Source organism: Artemia franciscana, chromosome 17, assembly GCF_032884065.1.
Source record: "Artemia franciscana chromosome 17, ASM3288406v1, whole genome shotgun sequence".
In the NCBI taxonomy this organism is placed as follows: Eukaryota; Metazoa; Arthropoda; class Branchiopoda; order Anostraca; family Artemiidae; genus Artemia; species Artemia franciscana.
In genome coordinates this window covers 42,425,081-42,444,460 of record NC_088879.1, presented here as the reverse complement: position 1 = coordinate 42,444,460, position 19,380 = coordinate 42,425,081, and the positions used below count along the sequence as shown (strand labels likewise).

Sequence of the window (19,380 nt, the reverse complement as noted above, 5' to 3'; positions counted from 1 at the left end):
TCGTTGTAATGGACTATTCGATAAGATTTCCTTTTGATAAACAATTTTATTTGAGCCTATTCATTTTATCAGTTGAATTTGAGCATCAAAAGAAAAAGGGTCAATTTGACACATGAATTGTAAGTTTAAATTTAGTTTTTCTTTAGCAATTATGTATTTTTTTTCAAATGTCTGAAGATGTAATTGATTTCAGTTCACAGGAAAGAACTAACCTGCTATGAAAGAAATATATTTTACATGACCATCCATGCAGGCAGGGTCAGTTTTGAGTACGGGCCCTCAGAAATGTTAAGATCCCAGCAAAATGCCACTTTGGGGTCTTTTGAGATCTTAGGGATCCAGGGAAGATAAATGAAACTTTCAGAAATGAACTCAGAGCCTAAAATATCCCATTGGAGGCCACTTTTAAGTACCTATCTCTAACTCTTCTATAGCTTCTTCTAAGGCTTAGGAGATTGTATAAAGACTAGTCTACACCTGTTGTATTCTCGGGAGACAATAAAATTTCTATAATTTCGGTTTGAGTGTGATTTTATTTTACTCTAGGGTTGGAAAATACTGGATTAAGATTAAATGAATATTAATTAAATATTTTATTGATTAAAAGGATTGATCTCATTGCCAGGAATCCTTGTCGTTTCAAATTTGCTGAGTTTCCTTTCATTTTGCATGCAAAGTTAGTTGTTATTTTCATTTGAGGATTTTTTTTTCTAACTGTGTTGAAAATAAACTCACTCCAAAGAAAATATATTCTAAAATATATTACCGTGCTCCCCCCCACTGCTATTCTGATATCTGCCCCTTCCCCTGCAAAATTTTCTGCAGGCACCTTTGAGTAGGACTTAGGAAAACACTATTTCTGGAACCTCTCGAATGAATTGACCCAATAATCTTTTTCTGGATTAATATTGAAAGAGAAATTTTTATATTTCAAAAAAATATTCAATATTTTCTTGTTCAAAAATTGAATTTAGCTTAGTTTAGTTAAATTAAACTCTGTCCTAGGTAAACTAGGACTCAACAATTTCTCTGGTTAATACTAAAGTCATTGAGAAAGTAACAGAAAATTCCATATTTCAAGGAAATAGCCAACATTTTCTTTTTGAAAAATTGAACTTCGCCTAGGTTAGTTAAATGAAACTCAGTCCTAGGTAAATTAGGACTCAAACAATTTGTTTGATTAACATTGAAAGCACTGAGAAAGTAACGGAAAATGCTTTACTTCAAGGAAATATTTTCTGTTTAAACGCCTAAACTTAGCTTACATTAGTTAAATTAAACATCGTCCTAGGTATACTAGGTCTCATCACTTTTTCCAGACTAATATTGAAAAAAATTTAGTTTCAAGGAAATAACCAACACTGTCTTTTTGAAAAATTAAGCTTGGCCTAGGTTAGTTAAATCAAACTTAGTCTTAGGTAGACTAGGACTCATCAATTTTTTTCTAGATTAATATTGAAAAGGTTGAGAAAGTAACAGGAAATGTTATATTTCAAGAAAATAGTTTTTGTTTGAACAACTAAACCAGGCCTAGGTTATCGCAAATGTAGGCTATAGATTCTACTTTGTCGATGTATGGTGCGGTTTCGACTAAATTTCAAATAGACATAAATTTGCTTGTAAAGACAGACGGTACAAACAAATCACCAAAATACAAAACATCGCCCCCAAAAAGTGAAACTTTTTAGAATTTCTTTTTCAACTTCGACACCGGGTTGTTTAAAAATAAGAAAAATTTATCTCAATTGTAAAAATACCAACCAGGAATGGAAATAAAACAGTATTTTGGGTAGGTGGCTTAAATTATAAACAAAATGCAAACTAAACAAAAAGTACGACACATTATACGCAAAAATATGGTAAATAATTATATGATAAAAATCTGATAAACTGTGTGCTTGTCTAAGCATATAACGAAAAGAAAAAGAGAGATTCTTTTTCTGTAACTAGATGGTTGAAAGTGTCATTTAGTTTCATTGGTTTGTATTAAAAAAAAAAAAAAAAATATCCCTGCCCTTTTAAAAACAGGTTGGTTCTTAAACTTCCTAGGTGAAATTTCAAGCCAGTAAGAAGAACGAAAAATAAAATTGCATCGGTTTGTTTCACCTGTGTGAATGTCAAAACGCAAAATCGCAAAGAAAAGAAGAAAAAGAGAAAAGAAAAACTAGGACAATAAGCAGCCAGTGAAAAAAATTGAAAATTTTTTCAATTTTGGTCAATAATTTCAATTATTTTGGTCAAGACCTCCGCTTGACTGTCCTCAGTGCAGAATAAACTCATAAAAATAGAAGAAAACCAAACCTTAAAACAAAACACAAAACTAAAATATGATGACCCATTCTCAGTAACGGTGAAAGGGTAACTGAATAAAAGACACAAGTCTAAATGACATTTCACAATTTTATCTTACTTACAGTACTCTTAAAAGCTAATCGCCTTCCAGGTAGATTATTATCAGATATTTTATTTGATTGTGCAACAAAATCTGTGGATTTATGTGAAAACGTTTACTGCCCTCGTTCTTCTTTTCTTTGCGATTTTGTGTTTTGTCATGATTAGACATTGTGGGCTCAGAAATTATTTTTTGTGTGAATGTTCCTCTGTTTCTCTGTTACGTAAAAATATATCATTTAATAAACATTACGATATCATCATCGAGCCAATAGAATAATGATTGTCATAACAACTCAAATTATTAAGTTACACGCCCAAGATATTACTCCTAAGATTCATATTGGTGGGAATTCAGTTACTTTCTATTAGAACGATTAATCCCTTTGTTTGTTTCAATGATTTGCTCTAAGCCGAGGAAAATCAGGGGGCAATACAGATCTATATTTGTTGATTGATAAATAGCTGGACAATCTACTTTAAGGGGTTGGTCACTTTTAAAGCTGCTCCTCACCGGTAATTAAACAAAAAAAACAAGTTTTTTAAATGAAAGTAAGGAGCGACATTAAAACTTTAAAACGAACAGAAATTACTCCGTATTTGAAAGGGGGTTTTCCTCCTCAACGCCCCGCTCTTTACGCTAAAGTTTGACTCTTTCTCTTAACTCTACTTTTTAAAACAGTAGAAACTTTAGCGTAAAGAGTAAACTTTAGCGTAGCCCCCCCCCCCCATTGAAAGTCTCTTCCCCCATGAGAAGTTCCTCCGTGGAAAGATCCTCCTCGGTAACCCTCTCCCCACAAACCAAAAAATCCCCCTGAAAACGTCTGTACACTTCCCAGTAACCATTACTATATGTAAACACAGGTCAAAGTTTGTAACTTCCAGTCCCTCCCACGGGGACTGCGGGAGAGTAAGTCGTCCCCAAAGACATAGTTATTGGGTTTTTCGACTATGGTGATTAAAATGGCTATCTCAGAATTTTGATCCGGTGACTTTGGGGAAAAATGAGCGTGGGAGGTGGCCTAGGTGCCCTCCAATTTTTTTGGTCACTTAAAAAGGGCAATAGAACTTTTAATTTCAGTTAGAATGAGCCCTTTCGCGACATTCTAGGACCACTGAGTCGATACGATCACCCCTGGGAAAAAAACAAATAAACACGCATCCGTGATTTGTATTCTGGCAAAAAATGCGAAATTCCACATTTTTGTAGATAGGGGTTTGAAACTTCTACAATAAGGTTCTCTCATACGCTGAATCTGATGGTGTGATTTTCGTCAAGATCGTATGACTTTAGGTGGTATTTCCCCCTATTTTCTAAAATGAGGTAACTTTTCTCAGGCTCGTAACTTTTGATGGGTAGGACTAATCTTGATGAAACTTATATATTTAAAATCAGCATTAAAATGTCATTCTTTTGATGTAACTATTGGTATCAACGTTCAATTTCTTAGAGATTCGGTTACTATTGAGCCTGGTCGCTCCTTACTACAGTTCGTTGCCACGAACTGTTTGATAAGGAGCATGGTAGATAAGTAACTGGACAATCAACTGTAAGGGGTTAATCACTTTTAAAGCTGCTCCTTACCAGTGCAACGGCTCACGCCATGAATATGTACAAGGCACTCTTCTGAACTTGAGAACTGTTTCTGAACTTGAAGTTCAGAAACAGTCTCAGGTTCAGAAGTTCTCAGGTTCAGGTTCAGAAGTAGTTTCTGAAGTTCAGAAACTACATGAATATGTACAAGGCACTCTTCTGAACTTGAGAACATGTTTATGAATTTCCCACACAGTTTTCCTTTTTTACGAACATCCCCCCTCCAAAAAAATAACTGGGTTACTTTCTGATTCAAGCCTAGTCAATATATGTATCACGAAAGGTTGACTAAGTTGAGGCAAAAATTTCCTCCGAATACCCAAAGACCTTGCGCACAAAACTAATCAGGTAACCCCAAGATAAGAGATAAGCTTGACAGTCTGGATTAGGATAAAAAGACGTAGAAATAACTAAAACCTTTAGGATTGCTTGAGACATGGTGGAACCAGTAGGCTATTTTTTCTGGGGGGGGGATTATGCAAAAGTTATTTTCAGTCTTGCTTAGCCATTTGATAACCGCAAAGTTTGTATTTTCCTGTATTTTATTTTAATTTTTGTCGTGAGCCGTGGATTATTTGCTTTTGAGAAGAAGATAATCAGATGCACCAACTCTTTACTCCCAATTATTCAAGGAAATAATTTTTCTTATGTCTGAATGTTCTTCTTCTAGAAATGTAAAAAGCGATCTTTATATTTGCAACTTGGCTAATTTCTTTTTATTTTAGCTTAGTCATTATATAGCAGACTGCTATGCATCTATTATGAGGTTTGAAATGGTTTTGAAAAAATAAATCTCACCTAAATGGTATCACCTTGTACCAGGTTGAAGTCATTATTTTTGCGCGAAAATATATTTATTTTGCATATGTACTTGGCTTAATATATGTTATATGCATTTATTTGCACATATCATGACACTAGATAGAATTTTGTTAGGCCCTCCCCCCGTTAATTGGTGCAGTGGCCTGTCTTAATTGGTGAATTAGTCCGTCATTTTTTACAATAACTTGAATGAGGTTAAAGTAGAATACTGATCGTTATCTTATTCATTTTAGTACCTATTAACAGATTCGGTTTTGGCTATTGGTTCCAAATAAGAAGAAGGCGTGGTCTCTTCTTTAAGTCTTGTTTCTACTAATAAATATCTATTATTAGAGAGCAGTAGAAATATGGTTTCTAATCTTCCCTCTGCAATTTATATTTAAGTTTATTAAAGTATAGAATCCGTATGATCCTAATTACATGAATTTCAAGGGCCTTTAAAGCAGGGGCATTAATTCACGAAAATAAAGAGGGAGGGGGTCAAAGATTTTTTCAATTTCTTTAAAAAAATATAAAATACAGTTATTTTTCCAAATCTAGGGGGAGGAGCAAGTTTTTGCGTCCATTTTTTCAGCAAAAATACCCAAAAAGGTTTATTTTTGGATTTTTTTTTCAATGAAAATAAAGAAAAAAGATGTTCTTCAGAATCTGAAGGAGGCAATAAAAACTAGGGTGGCAATTTAACCCGGCACCATAATCGACCATCATGTTAAATATTTGGGCTTTTGAAGAAAATTTAACCAGTTTGCATTCTCGAACATTGTTCATTCTGACTTACTACTTATCTATGGCCCATGCAAAGGCGTCAATTGAGGGGGAGAAGGAGGGGCGTTTTTACCCTAGATGTTTTCGTCCCTCCATCAACCTCGATTTAAAAAAATAACTTTTATTGTTATTTTCACTGCAAAATGCAAGTATTTTCATTGAAAACACTGAAAAAGCAACCAAATTGGCCCACTGCTAGATGTTGAAAAATGCATTTACCCCCCTCCCCATACATTTATGCAAAGTGATGTCACTGGACCAAGGACCAATCTGAAAAGCACTTCCAATCTTATGAGGATTACCTCAACCAATTCGTTGATAGCCTCAAAAATGCGTCGTTCTTTTTTTCAGAAATCTTTATCGTTATGATATATCTTTTGCAATTGATACAAAATTCAGAATATTGATGCGTTTTAACCCTCTACGTTAAAATACCTCCCTAAAAGAGGCTCTTCTCTGTACTTGCTGCCCTAGAGGATCCACACACCCCTGGCCATGGTACTATCTGGTATTTTTCTGTCTGCCATTCAACTTGATCGTTAAAATGATTTGAAAGAAAATCAAAATAGAAAACATTTCATATCAAGAAATGTCACCTAAATTTTCTTATTGAATATTTCAATATTGAATATAGCCTAAATACATTAAAGATTTTTATTTCAAAAATAACACTTTAACTGCCAGCTTAGAATTCAAATAGTACATTTTACGCTTTTTCTTCATTGACAATATCCCCATAACGTAAAAAAAGTCAGAGATACGATACAATGCTATTTCGGAATCCTCTTATTATTTTAAGTCTCCAGCCCCTCTTACCTGTGAAACGAAAGTTAATAAGGATTATCAATGAATAGAACATAAGCCTCTTTAGGAAGCATAAGTTAACAGTATGCCGATGTAAAGGAGAGATTGTAATATTTTAATGGACAACGGTTGTACTATTCATGGCTTTACGTATCAGGAAATAGGGTAATTTATTTTAATTAGTTAAATTGATCATGAACTTATAGGGGAATTGATAATAGATTCAAGAAAAGGAAAAATATGAATTGAAAAGTCTAAGCGGTGTTGCCAAGGGTTCTTTCTGAAAAGTGACTTTCCGAAAGATTTTTCTTAAATCTTATTTTCAATGAAATTTATTGCAAATTTAAACTTCAAAATTTTTAAAACAAAGAGAGAAAAGAAAATCTCAAGATGAAGAAACAAACGGGACTACGGCGAGTAGAAAGAAAAGACAAACTGAAACGACACGGATCTTTGGCCTGTATAAAACAAGGCGTCTTCAACGCTAAATGTAAACGAAGAAAATCTAAAATAATGTATAAAACCTAAAACTAAATCAAATCTTTTCAAAAATCATTCAATAGTTTAAAATTATTTTTTGAATTATCATGAAAACAATTATTTTTGTCAGAGGAAATGTCCAAGTGGCAACCCTGAAGAAGAGTTGAACATTTTTGAAACATTTAAAATATTGAAAAAAAAATTAAAAATAAAGATCTTTAAAAATGAAATTTTGAATTTAAATTAAATTTTATTAAAAGCTTTCAAAAAAATTTAAGAAAGAAATTAACGGAGAAAAAATATTCATTTGCAAGTGTTATTTTTTAGCTTTAATTTAGTCCCCCCTAGTTTACCCTAAACTCTAATTTAAATTAACTTATGCTGAAAGAAATTCCTGAAACCCATAAAAGCTGGTGCATTTTAAAGAAGATAATCTGCATGACCAGCAAAATAAAACAAAATTACTCCAACCTCCTTTATTTGAGGTCGTTTTTATATACCCAAATTGAATGAAGGACAAAACTTAGAAACCTCCTCTTAAAAGCATACTTTTGTGTTTCTCCCAAAGGTATTACAAGCAAAGTATTGATCAAATGAACTATGATGCGTCGCAAGTGACACATTTGTGCATGCGCATGCCTAGGGCCCAAGGACAAATTTCTTCATAACCTTTTTCCGCCCCTATGTATTATTTCCTATTTTAGAAATACATATGCAAATAGAACTACCAAATTCTTACTTACCCAGTTAGAATATTATTTTCTATTCATTGAAAAAAATATGTCATAAAAGGCTTAAAAGAAAAAGTTTCAACTATTCACCGAATTAAAAGAAACCTCTGACGCAAATTTATGCATTTAAAGAAAAATTCCGTATTGGGCCCTTTTATGGCTAAGGCCAAGGCCTAATCTGGGTAGGGGTTGAACCCCCCTAAAAAAATTATATGACTCGTAAAAATGTAACAAAAGTGAATAAACAATTTTTTATGCGCTTTTGAAATTTTTCTACCCCTCCCCCAAAAAAAATACTTTTGTGATCCCACTCCCCCAACACGAAAAAAAACTGGCTACGGCCTTAGCTAGGGCCCTGGGAGTTCTCTCCTTATCGAACATGAAAACATTCAGTATTTAAAAAAACAGCTTTTACCCAACAATTAAAGACCGTTAGCTTGACCTTTGTCAAGATTTTTGGAACGCGGAATAAGAAATATTATATTAATGTTGCTTTTACCTCTAGATATCGCAGCAAATTATTACCTTCGATTGAATTAATAAAATATTACCTGAAATATTTTATTGCCAACATTTCCAAATATTGGTAATTACGAATAATACCAATAATACTAAAATTATTTACCTGAACACGTGCTTCACTTAAATCAAGTCTAATTGCGAGTTCTTCCCTTGTAAAAACATCAGGATATTGGGTTTTCTCAAAAGCTCTTTCTAACTGGTGAAGTTGGAATGTGGTGAAGGTCGTTCGGCTTCTTCGGGACTTCCTGCAGTCACTGTGTGACAAAGGATCGTTCAATATCTTCTCGTCCTGGTAACTCTCTGTTGAAGAATCAAGCTGTTGAATTGATGTTACTGCAACAAAATTACATACTAATCATACAAATTTATAATTTCTAGTTCCAACTACTGAAAACTGTAGCAGCTTCGAGGGAAACTGCGGCCGTAGATAGAGAAACACTGCACAGCGAAAATAGGTAAAGAGCTACAGAAAGCTTCAATTATAGTTTCTATAATTGTCTAAAATGCTGTCTCGTCGTTTATCAACCCCATCCTAAAACTAATTGTAGCCGTTGTGTGAGACCGTCACATTGCGGAAATGTTTTATAAATAAAATATTCTTTTTTTAATCAATATTTCTTATTTTTTAATCTCAAAATTTAAAAAAATGCGGGGTAGAAAAAAAGGATAAGAAACAAAAAGATAATAATTTTATGAATTTGTTGGATAGCTTTGAGTTTTTTTTGTTTGTTTTCAGAGACTTGTTTGTTTATGGTTTCTACGAATGTCAAAAATGCAATCGTGTCACTTACAAATCTAAAAATAGATTTGATGAGAGTACTATTACTAGTAGCAGTAGTAGTTATAGATTTTTATGATAGTAATAAAGATCTAAATTTTGTTTACTGCACAGAGTTATAAAAAAATAGCGAGGTAGGAAGAAAAAAGAAAAAAAGCAATAGTTTTATGGACTTGTTGGATAGCTTTGAGTTGTTTTGTATGTTAAAGACTTCATTTATTGTTTCTACAAATATCAAAAATGCAATCGAGTCACTTACAAATCAAACAATAGATTTTGAAGAGAGTTACTATTAGTAGTAGCAGTAGTAGTCATAGTTTCTTATAATAGTAATAAAAATTTAACTTTTGTTTACTGTACAAAGTTACCAAAAAATAGCGAGGTATGAAGAAAAAAGAAAAAAAGCAATAATGTTATGAATTTGTCATTGTTCTCAGAAAAAGACTTCTGTTTCCTCTTCGTCTTCTATCAGGTTTCCTTAGTGTTTATCCCAAAGTGATTGCTCAATGGTATCAGAGCCCTAACTTCATCTAAATATAGGTTTAATATCTGCTACTTCCAAGCAATTTCACACTTGATTCAGTTTTATTGATATCGCTAGGATTGCAAATCAAGTGAGTATTTAAACACCTTTAGTGGAAACATCCTAACAACCCCCCTCTTGGAGAAATTCTCTAAACTATTAGATTAGATTTTCCAGGGGCAATTGGAATCCCAAAGGATATTCCTAAGATACAAAAGGATTGAATATAAGTATGTGACAAAATAGATCCTCAAATTACATTTTCTTAATAATCTCTGTGGCAGTGAGGCGTTAAGATACCTAAAAGAATCACCTTATTGTGTTGCAAGAACAACACTTTGGTTTTGTCGTGTTTTTTTTTTTTTTTTTTTTTTTTTTGTTCCTAGCACCCTGATTTCAGCTTATTCCTAGAAAGTGGTAAGAGTCTAACCTCTGCGGTTTTTACGGAAAGTGTGGACCTTAGGTCAGATTGTGGAATATGCCTTTGCATTTTGGAAAGCTTCGTAGAACTCTTGCCTGGGGCTAAAAAGGATGGTTTTTGCTTGTCCTTGAGCCGGAGACTATAGTGTGTGCAGTGGGGTGGAGTTTTATAGCCTATGTCAGAGAGAACTATCTGAAGTTTTGCAGTCAAGCTTGTGTTTCATCAAACCATGTTTCTGCTTTCGGGTGGAAAGCTCGTTCCAGCAGGCAAGCAGGCAGGCACCGGTTTCAAATTGAAGATGGACTAAAATCTATAAGCGTTAAATATATGCGGCAATTACCCAGCCCCAGAGCCAATATATCTTCTTTGAGTGATAAATAGTAAAATTTACAGAAACAAAAGTGGCATTTTCCCACGGGTCCGAAACTGCTGTCATCTATTGTTCCTAACCATTTCTGTTCGTGATTTCAGGTGAGTTTATCATTCGGTTCTTCGCACTTCGGATTGCAGTAAAGAAATGGTATCAGATGTGCCTCTTAAACCTTAAAATTTCTCTCATTCCTAAAGAAAAGTTTATCCTTTCTTCTTTCTAAGTGATGACGTAAGAAACCTGGCCTACGGTAAAAAAAAAGTCAACTTTTGAACTAAGACAGATAGATTTTTTTTGACGGCTGTCGGTTGCTCTTGATGAACTGATTCAAGTATATTTCATCCATTTTTTGTTAGAAAAATTCCTTCAGTGGTAAAACTTCAGTGGTAAGGTAGACACTGAAACCAAAAATAGGCCGATACCAATTGTGAGGCATAAAGGGGAACTTTAAGCAACAGTCGGCTGTTAGCGAATAATCATCTTCGGCAATGAGGGGTTTGCAAGTTTTGCTAGTTGGTGTACTTATTATTTGTTTCCGATGTATTTGATGGTAAGACCAATTTGGTTCTATTGGTAAGGCATGTAGGGGACTTGTTTATTTTAAGATCCTTACAGATGAGCAACTTCATCGTTTAATCGAAGCCAGGGAACAAAACCACAGTGGTGCTCTCGCAACACTTTGTTCGACGAAGTCGAACAAACGTTGCCGCAACACCTCACGTTGCCCATGCAACGTAGTTCTAGTTTCTCCTTCATTATGAACCTTTTTGGTTTGTGCGGCCAAAATATTTAAAATTGATTTGGCGGCCTTGCCATAATTTGAAGAGCTTGAAACTTGTATCGTAGTGTAAATTTTGTTTTTTTTTCTGATAAAATTGAGGAAAGGACAGTCCCTAAAGATGCTCTAGCGCACCTGATGGACAAAATGCTAAGAATCAGCTCAAAGGAATTATTAATTGAGCCAATTCACCGCTTTGAAAGTTCCCTATGGTGTCAGCTACTTTAATTGATAAGCTTTCCTACAAGAGGGACGTAAATTTTCACAAATGTCACTGTCAAACCACAGATTCGATTCAGTTGACAATAATATATTGTCCCCTGGGAAATTTGAAGACTTGTCTTTGTGAGAGTCAGCCGACGTTGAGACTCGGAAAATAGTTTGAGGTACCGCATCATCATAATCGAAAGATAGTTGTCAACGAGTAGAAACTTGAAGAACTGTTATAGCATATGCTAGCGCGCCATCTATTCATTACTGGGAATACAAGTTGAACTAAAAACAGTCACATCGGGGTGGGGCAAAAAAATTGAACAAAAATCTGCTAATTATATGAAGACTCAGAGATTACATGGAAATTTGCCAAAATCTTGACATTCTCGATGAAGGGAATCTCAATTTCGAATGCCATCTGCTCTTTCGTTCTTGCTTCGAAGCAGGACTATGTTTCAAAACTGCTATTGATTATGCAGAAACGTCCAACATCTTAAATGCTTAATAAAGTAGCATCTATTTTAGCTCTACAAGGTGTGAAACCGTCTTGAAGGGATATCAAATATCCCGATCCCGGTCAATATTGTTTTGTAAATTTATAGTTACTTCGATTCCTTTAACTTATTCATTCATCATGCATCATGCTTTTTTAAAAGGACTTATATTTCTTCACTCTAAGCTTTAAATTTCAAATTCTAGAACATGAAATTAGAAAAAAAAAACTAGTCCATCTTTTACCGATCCGGATATTTCAGTGAATACAAGAACACTAGTCTTTATCAATCTAAGCCAGAATAGGAGTAAAAATTTCGATTTTTAAAATTCAAACAAAACAAAAAAATTTCCCAAGCCTCCGTGTATTTTCCCTCTAAGCTTTGATTTCAAAATTTGCTAATCCAGGGCTTTGTTCACATAGAAAGACTGTTTTTCATATGAAAGTAAAGAGCAAAGTAAAAACTTAAAATTAAGGAGAATTATCATATAAGGGCATAAAGGGACTTTAGTAAGATGGAAATCGTCACCACCCCTCATACTTTACTGTGAAGCTTGTTTCATGACTTAACAAAAGCTTTTTCGAATGCAAAAAATCTATTCAGTTAGGGATTGCAAATGTTTTAGTTGCATACTGTGGAGATAGCAATTCTGTGGTAAACGTGTAAGAGGTTACATGCACTGACAACAATTAGAAAATAAATAAAAAAGACATTGGGTGGGGTCGTCCCTGCCCAGCATCTCGTATCTGCCACTGAATTTCAAAACGGCACAATTCATAAGCCGTGACCCGGCAAAGTTTATTTTGCCAAGCAGAAAAAGTTTGCCATCATCAACCTATTACCTTTCAACACAATCTTTCCATCGTCAGTAGAAAAAAAAACAGGTAATAGAAGTAAACCTTTAAAGATGTGAATTAAAAATTCTAGCGAAGAACAGGTTAAATCCTTTTGTTAGAACCGCGACTTATTGGGGCTTTCCCAAGTGTGGATCCAGGGGGTGGGGGCCCCGAGTCCCCAAGATTTTTCTGGTGCCCTCATTCCGTGTTTTTTATTTTCTTATTCCTTTTTTAATTATCAATTTGGTCAATTACTGACACCTTTGTCACATTGCCTCCTCCCCAAGATATTGCTCTAGATCCACCAGTGGGTCTCCCTCATATACCTATTCCCTAAATATCTTTTCATCTCAGGGTTACCTTTGCTATTTGCTGTCACTTATAGAAAAACTTCTCATTTTGCCGTTCTCTTTGTCCAAAAAGTGAATAGGCTAACCAAAAAAAAATAAACAAAAATAAATAAAATAAAGTCTGATAAATCATGAGCTAATTATTCTGGGCATGCATCCCCTCTCTTATTAGTGTACTTGTCTGCATGCAAAAATTGATGTGAACGACTTCTGCTGAAAAGTTCGGAAACTTGGGCAAGAAAACTTAAGGTTCAAATAATCCAACCCCATCCAGAAAACTTATTTGACAATCTGGTTTGACTAAATATACCTATTTAATCATGGGCATTCCATTTTATTACTGAAATCTAATATATTCTAGTTATAATTAACCAACACCAGAACGAACTATGATACGTTAATCTGGATCGGTAGTTCAGAATATATGAAATAGTAAACTCTAAACACGCCCTCAGTGGCGCCCCTTCACCCAAATGACATATAATAAACAACTATTGATGTTAGTTAAACACAGAAAAATGTTTACACTTAGGGATAATAAAATTTGAATTACTTTTAATCATTACTATCTCTTAATGTTGCATCAAAAAGAAACAGCACTAGGAGAATTTTGTAACGTAGTATTAACTCTTTAATGAGCTAATTCATCAATTTTTAGCTGGGTTATGGTGAAAACACTGGGAAATTAACAGAAAAAGTTATATTTCAAAAAATTAGTCTCTTTTCTTTTTGAAAGTCAAGTTTGGCCTAAATTCGACGATATTTGTTTCAAAAAAAGCTTTAAAGCCTTTAGAAACGTAAAATTGTACATCAGATTTTCATCCACATCGACAATTAAGTATCAAGGACAGTTGAAATGAAATCTGATTTTGTGATTAGTTAAATGGAAACTAACATAAGCCTACGGAGAACAGATAGTCTCACTGACAGGCAGAGCTGGCATAAGCCTTTTTCGGAGCTGTATAAATTGGACAATTGGAGAAATTGTGAATTCAATTTTTAATTAAAACACATGGACATACAGTAATGGAGTTTTTGGTATTAGCAAGCATCAACTTTAAAAAAATAAATGTGTGGCAACAATCAGCGCATGGCAGCATCTTTTTTAGCTCTACATGGTACAACACCGTCATGGAGGATTAAAATTTAAAAAAAAAATTTAAATTAGGCCAGTATATTCATAAAGTGTTTTGTAAACTTAGAGCTACTTCAATTCCTCAAACTTATACATTTGTCATGCTTCAGACATTTTCAAAAAGATCTACAGTTTGTTCATTTTCGGCTTTATTTCAAATTATAGCCCAAGCAAATAGAAAAAATAGTCCTGCCCATTTTTTCCTATTGCAGTGGATTCAGAAACGCTTAAATTTAATTATTAAGTATAAATTTAATTAATTTAAATTTGATTAAATATTAAATAATCTAAGCCAGAAAACGAGTAAAAATCTCAGTTTTTAAATTCAAACAAAACGAAAAAATTTCTTATGCTATGTTTTTACTTAAAAAAAATGTTGAAAAAAAAAAAATAGGATCTATAAATTTTGTTTGAAGGTGTAGTTGTTTTCGGGAGTAACGTAACTTACTTGACACAATTTGCGCGCCGACTTGGCTCCAGCATCAATAGAGCAGACACCCTCCTACAGGATAGTTCTCGAGCAATCGGCATCTTCAAAACATTTTTCCTGAGTGCTTAGGAACTGATGTAGAATATCGGACAACTTTATAATTGGACGACCATGTGGTTGTCTCCACCAGCGGCTACAGGGTTGGATTCATAGGCGATGTGATGTGAAAATTCTTTTGACAAATGGAAAAGGTGGTCGTACCATCTCAATGTGTGCTGTGCAGGGAAAATGGAATTCGGTTCGTATGGGTCAGGAAGTTGGCGTTGCAGATTAAATTATACAAACCGAGTCCCTCTATTTTCGGAGTCCTTTGGTTTGATTCACATCTAGCTTCTTTAAGCCCATGGTGGCTGTCGGTACAGTTTCTCTGCCTTGTAGTAGAACTGAGCTTAAAAATGCGTTGAACATCTAAAATTTTGTGAGGCAGCTGACGAGAGGGTTGCACCTGATTTTGTTGGGCCTTGCTAGGGCAAAAGTTGCATTAGCGGTTCGTGCGTTGACCTCGTTCTCGACTGAATCATCACTTGACAGAATGGGACCAAAGTACATGGTGTCGTTCACTACTTCTACTCTGCTTTACGTTCTGTGACTGCAAGAGGGGGCGTTTGAGATGGTTGTGGGTGTATAAACATGATTTTCGTTTGTTCCAGTTGATATTGAGCCCAATTTTGCTGGCTTCTCCTCTCATGACTGTTAGCGCTTCAACAAGCTCTTCGGGTATCGTAAGTGTCTAGGCGTTGACGAAACCAGAATCACCCAGAGATCTGCCACCAGACTCCAGGCTGAAGCTCATTCGGGTGGTCATTTTCATCGTCACACAGTGAATAATGCAATTAAATATTTTGGGATATTTGGCACATCCCTGCAAACGTTGGAGGGCTGGCTTTACTTGCAGTTAAATTGGAAACAGCCTTTTTTTTTTGTTCATACAGTTTCTCAAAGAGAAACTATAACCTTTTTCTCAAAATCTAAAAATTGCTTCTGAGGCAGACCGGTTTTTCTGACTATGAGCCACAACAACTTCCTATGTATAGAGTCAACAGCATCTTTGAAATCGTCAGAGACTTCGAACCCCTTCTTTTGGAACTCCATCCGACGAAAATATCACAATTTCAATTTAGGGGGAGGAGAAGGGCAGTGATTTTTTTCCGTTCTTAACAAAAATATGAAAAAAGGCATTTTCCAAAATCTGTGGCGGTGTTCCTGCATATACTAAACTTGGTGTTAGCTAAATTTTAAAAAGTAATTGGTCCAGAATTTAACCCAAGAGGTTATATTTAATTTAAACCAGGAGGTTATATGCAATGTTAAACAGCCGAGGCGTTGTTTCTGAGAGGAAAAGGGGGGTCAGTTGCCCCCCAATAATTTGTAGAAAAAATATTGTATAGCCCATGCCCCTTGACTATTAGGATATGGACCCCTCTAGCCCACAAATAAAATGCCGGAGCTACTCCCTTGTCAAATAGGGATCTAGAGAAGAATGAAAAATGTAACTCTGCCATTAATTCGCTATAATCTTGAAATTACGACCATTACTTTAGATTCCAAAATTTAGCGTGAACCCCTGTTGGCGTTAAATTTTCAGTATTCGGCCTCAATACTTAATTCTAAATCTATTATCTTAAACCATCCAATTCGATGCAAATATCCTCATGTGAAATTATAGAACCATTAGAAACGTTATTTCTTTGAGGGCGAGGGTTGTCAAGACCTAGGAACTTTTCTAAAAAGTACAGGGGAATAAAGTGATGCATATATCTAACTCTATCCCATTTTTAGGTAATTTATCCTTTTTATATAGTTAGGAGCATTGCATCCAATGTCATGGGGCACCTTTCAAACAGTTCGTGGTAACGAACTGTAGTAAGGAGCGACCCGGCTCAATAGTAAACGAAACTCTAAAAAACGGAATTTCGATGCTAAAAGATATATCAAAAGAATTGGATTTTTATGCTGATTTCAAATATACAAGTTTTATCAAATTTAGTCGTTGTCATCAAAAGTTACGAGCCTGAGAAAATTTGTCTTATTTTGGAAAATGGGAGGAAACACCCCTTAAAAGTCATAGGATCGTAACGAAAATCACACCATCGCATTCAGCGTATCAGAGAACCCTATAGAAAGAATTTCAAGGTCCAACCTACAAAAATGTGGGATTTCGTATTTTTTGCCAGAAGACTAATCACGGATGCGTGTTTATTTGTTTTTTTTTCTTTTCTCCAGGGGTCATCGTATCGACCAAGTGGTCCTAGAGTGTTGCAAGAGGGCTCATTCTAACGGAAATGAAAAGTTCTAGTGCCCTTTTTAAGTGATTGAAAAAATTGGAGGGTGCCTAGGCCCCCTCCCACGCTCATTTTTTCCCAAAGTCAACGGATCAAAATTTTGAGATAGCCATTTTGTTCCGCATAGTCGAAAACCATAATAACTATGTCTTTGGGGATGACTTACCCCCCACAGTCCCTGGAGGAGGGGCTGCAAGTTACTAACTTTGACCAATGTTTACATACAGTAATGGTTATTGGGAAGTGTACCGACGTTTTCAGGGGGATTTTTTTTGTTTGGGTGTGGATTTCAGGGGAGGGGGCTATGTAGGAGGATCTTTCCTTGGAGGAATATTTCATGGGGCAAGAGAAATTCAATGAAAAGGGCGCAGGATTTTCTAGCATTACTATTAAACAAACAAACAATGAAAATATAAGCATGAAAAAGTTTTTTCAATTGAAAGTAAGGAGAAGCATTAAAACTTAAAACGAACAGAGATTATTACGCATATGAGGGGTTCTAAAAATACTTTAGCATAAAGAGCGAGGTATTTAGAAGGAGATAAATACTTCGCTCTTTATGCTAAATTATTTTTAGTAATTTCAGCTATTTATTCTACGGCCTTTCTGATTCAGGGGTCATTCTTAAAGAATTGGGACAAAACTTAAGATTTAGTGTGAAGAGCGAGGTATTAACGAGGGGACAAACTCCCTCATATATATAATCAAAAATATAAGAATATAAAAGTTTGTTACGTAAGTTAATTCTTAAGCTACGTATATTTTTTACTAATAAAAACGTTCGTTAAAAATTAAAAGTTCTAGTTGCTTTTATAAGTAATCGAAAAAATTGGAGGGCAACTAGGCCTCCTTCCCCACCCCTTATTTCTCAAAATCGTCTGATCAAAACTAAGAGAAAGCCATTTAGCCAAAAAAAAGAATTAATAGCAAATTTCATTTTAATAATTTATGTACGGAGAGCCAAAATCAGACATGCATTAATTCAAAAACTTTCAGAAATTAAATAAAAAAAACAAGTTTTTTGAAATGAAAGTAAGGAGTGACATTAAAACTTAAAACGAACAGAAATTACTCCTTATATGAAAGGGGCTTTTCCTCCTCGACACCCCGCTCCTTGCGCTAAAGTTTGACGCTTTCTCGAAACTCTACTTTTTAAAACAATAAAAAACTTTAGCGTAAAGAGTGGGGTGTCGAGGAGGAAAAGCTCCTTTCATATAAGGTGTAATTTCTGTTCGTTTTAAGTTTTAATGTTGCTCCTTACTTTCATTTCAAAAAACTTGTTTTTTTTATTTAATCCTCAAAAGACGTCTTGTAACTGACCATGTTTTTTTTTATATGAATCTACCTACATGTGAAAGCTACACAGGAGGGGATTCTCTGCCCCCACCCCCAACATACATTCTATTCGTACTATATGTCTAATGTACCTGTGTTTTACTTTTGGGGGGGGGGGGAACTTGCTCCCGCATAGGCATAAATTCTTGCGTAGTTGCCTTACCTACATGTTTACAGAAATCAAAATACCTTGCTCGTCCGAGTTCTCTAAACTTTCTTTAGCTGTTTCACTTTTTGCCAATAAGTAATCTATACTGTAGAAGCTAGGCTTTTTGTCAACTTTGGTGTCTAGTTCCATCATAGCCTAGTTAATGAATGACAGACAGGTGACAACTTTTTCCTGACAGTTTTTCTGGGCGATTAAACTGAGTGGCGCAGTTTGTCTCTTGGGGAAACGCTCCGCCTACTTTAACTGTATCAATTACACAAATTTGAACGCATGGGTATTATCTATTTATTGTATTATTGCTTACATAGAAAAGTTATTGAGAGCCTAGAAGTTACTGAATAGGATAAGTTGTGTCAGGAAAAGAATAAGAAAGAACTTGATTTAATTTAAGAAAGATAGTTTTATCGGCTAGAAGCAATGGGTTTAATCTCTAAAATTAATTAATGAGAGAGAGTTTATAAATACTGCAACAAAAATAGAGAGAGAGAGGGGGGGTGAGCTGCTGAAATTTCTAGGCATGAAATTCCCTAGACGTATATAATTCACTGCACTGCAATGTCGGGTGTGTAATTGCCGCTTTTGTCTCTAACAATTGCTGATAACAGCAATACTTGATTCCCACTCATGCGATTTCACGCGAAAACGGCCGTTTTTGTGTGATCCGCCAAATTTCTTCCGTCGTTTGCGGTAAGTTTGGGGCCACAACAGTTCAGCGACTGCGTTGAAATATTTCTACTGAACAGTTGAATATCGCAAACGTCATTCTAAACTGAAAGCATTGTAGAACCATAATTACAAATAACTGAGAAACTTATCAAGTCTATCAGAAATTTTCCATTAAAATTTGACAAACAACATGGGGATCATGTTTTAACGCAAGATTTTACTACGCGAGGCCTGGGGGAATATTTCCAGGGAAATGAGTATAGAAGATAAAAATTCGATTTTTCATCAGGCATAACTAGTCTAGGCTAAAGTAGGTTAGCCTTTTGACTATTTTTCTTAGCTTCTAGAACTTCATTTAGCCCATTCCTATGCATATGAAAGGCAGCCTGCGAGTGAGAATTCCTTTGAATTTGCAAGATATTCGGAAAAAG

The 19,380-nt window shown here is 34.9% G+C and overlaps 1 protein-coding gene and 1 long non-coding RNA gene across 4 annotated transcripts in view; one reads left to right on the top strand and one right to left on the bottom strand.

Annotated features, from left to right (window-relative positions):
* LOC136038260 (retinal homeobox protein Rx2-like) overlaps window positions 1–18,442 on the bottom strand; it is a 34,577-nt gene extending 16,135 nt beyond the window's left edge. Inside the window, exons 1-2 of the mRNA XM_065721376.1 lie at window positions 18,304–18,442; window positions 8,213–8,442 (exon numbers count right to left, since the gene is read on the bottom strand). Coding sequence (XP_065577448.1) covers window positions 8,213–8,442; window positions 18,304–18,415 — 342 coding nt within the window. The 5' untranslated portion in view covers window positions 18,416–18,442. The remainder of the gene's footprint in view (window positions 1–8,212; window positions 8,443–18,303) is intronic.
* LOC136038261 (uncharacterized) overlaps window positions 1–19,380 on the top strand; it is an 84,493-nt gene that overhangs the window by 4,656 nt on the left and 60,457 nt on the right. For all 3 annotated transcript variants that reach the window (XR_010620163.1, XR_010620161.1, XR_010620162.1), the window contains exon 2: window positions 8,488–8,564. This is a non-coding gene — a long non-coding RNA (uncharacterized LOC136038261). The remainder of the gene's footprint in view (window positions 1–8,487; window positions 8,565–19,380) is intronic.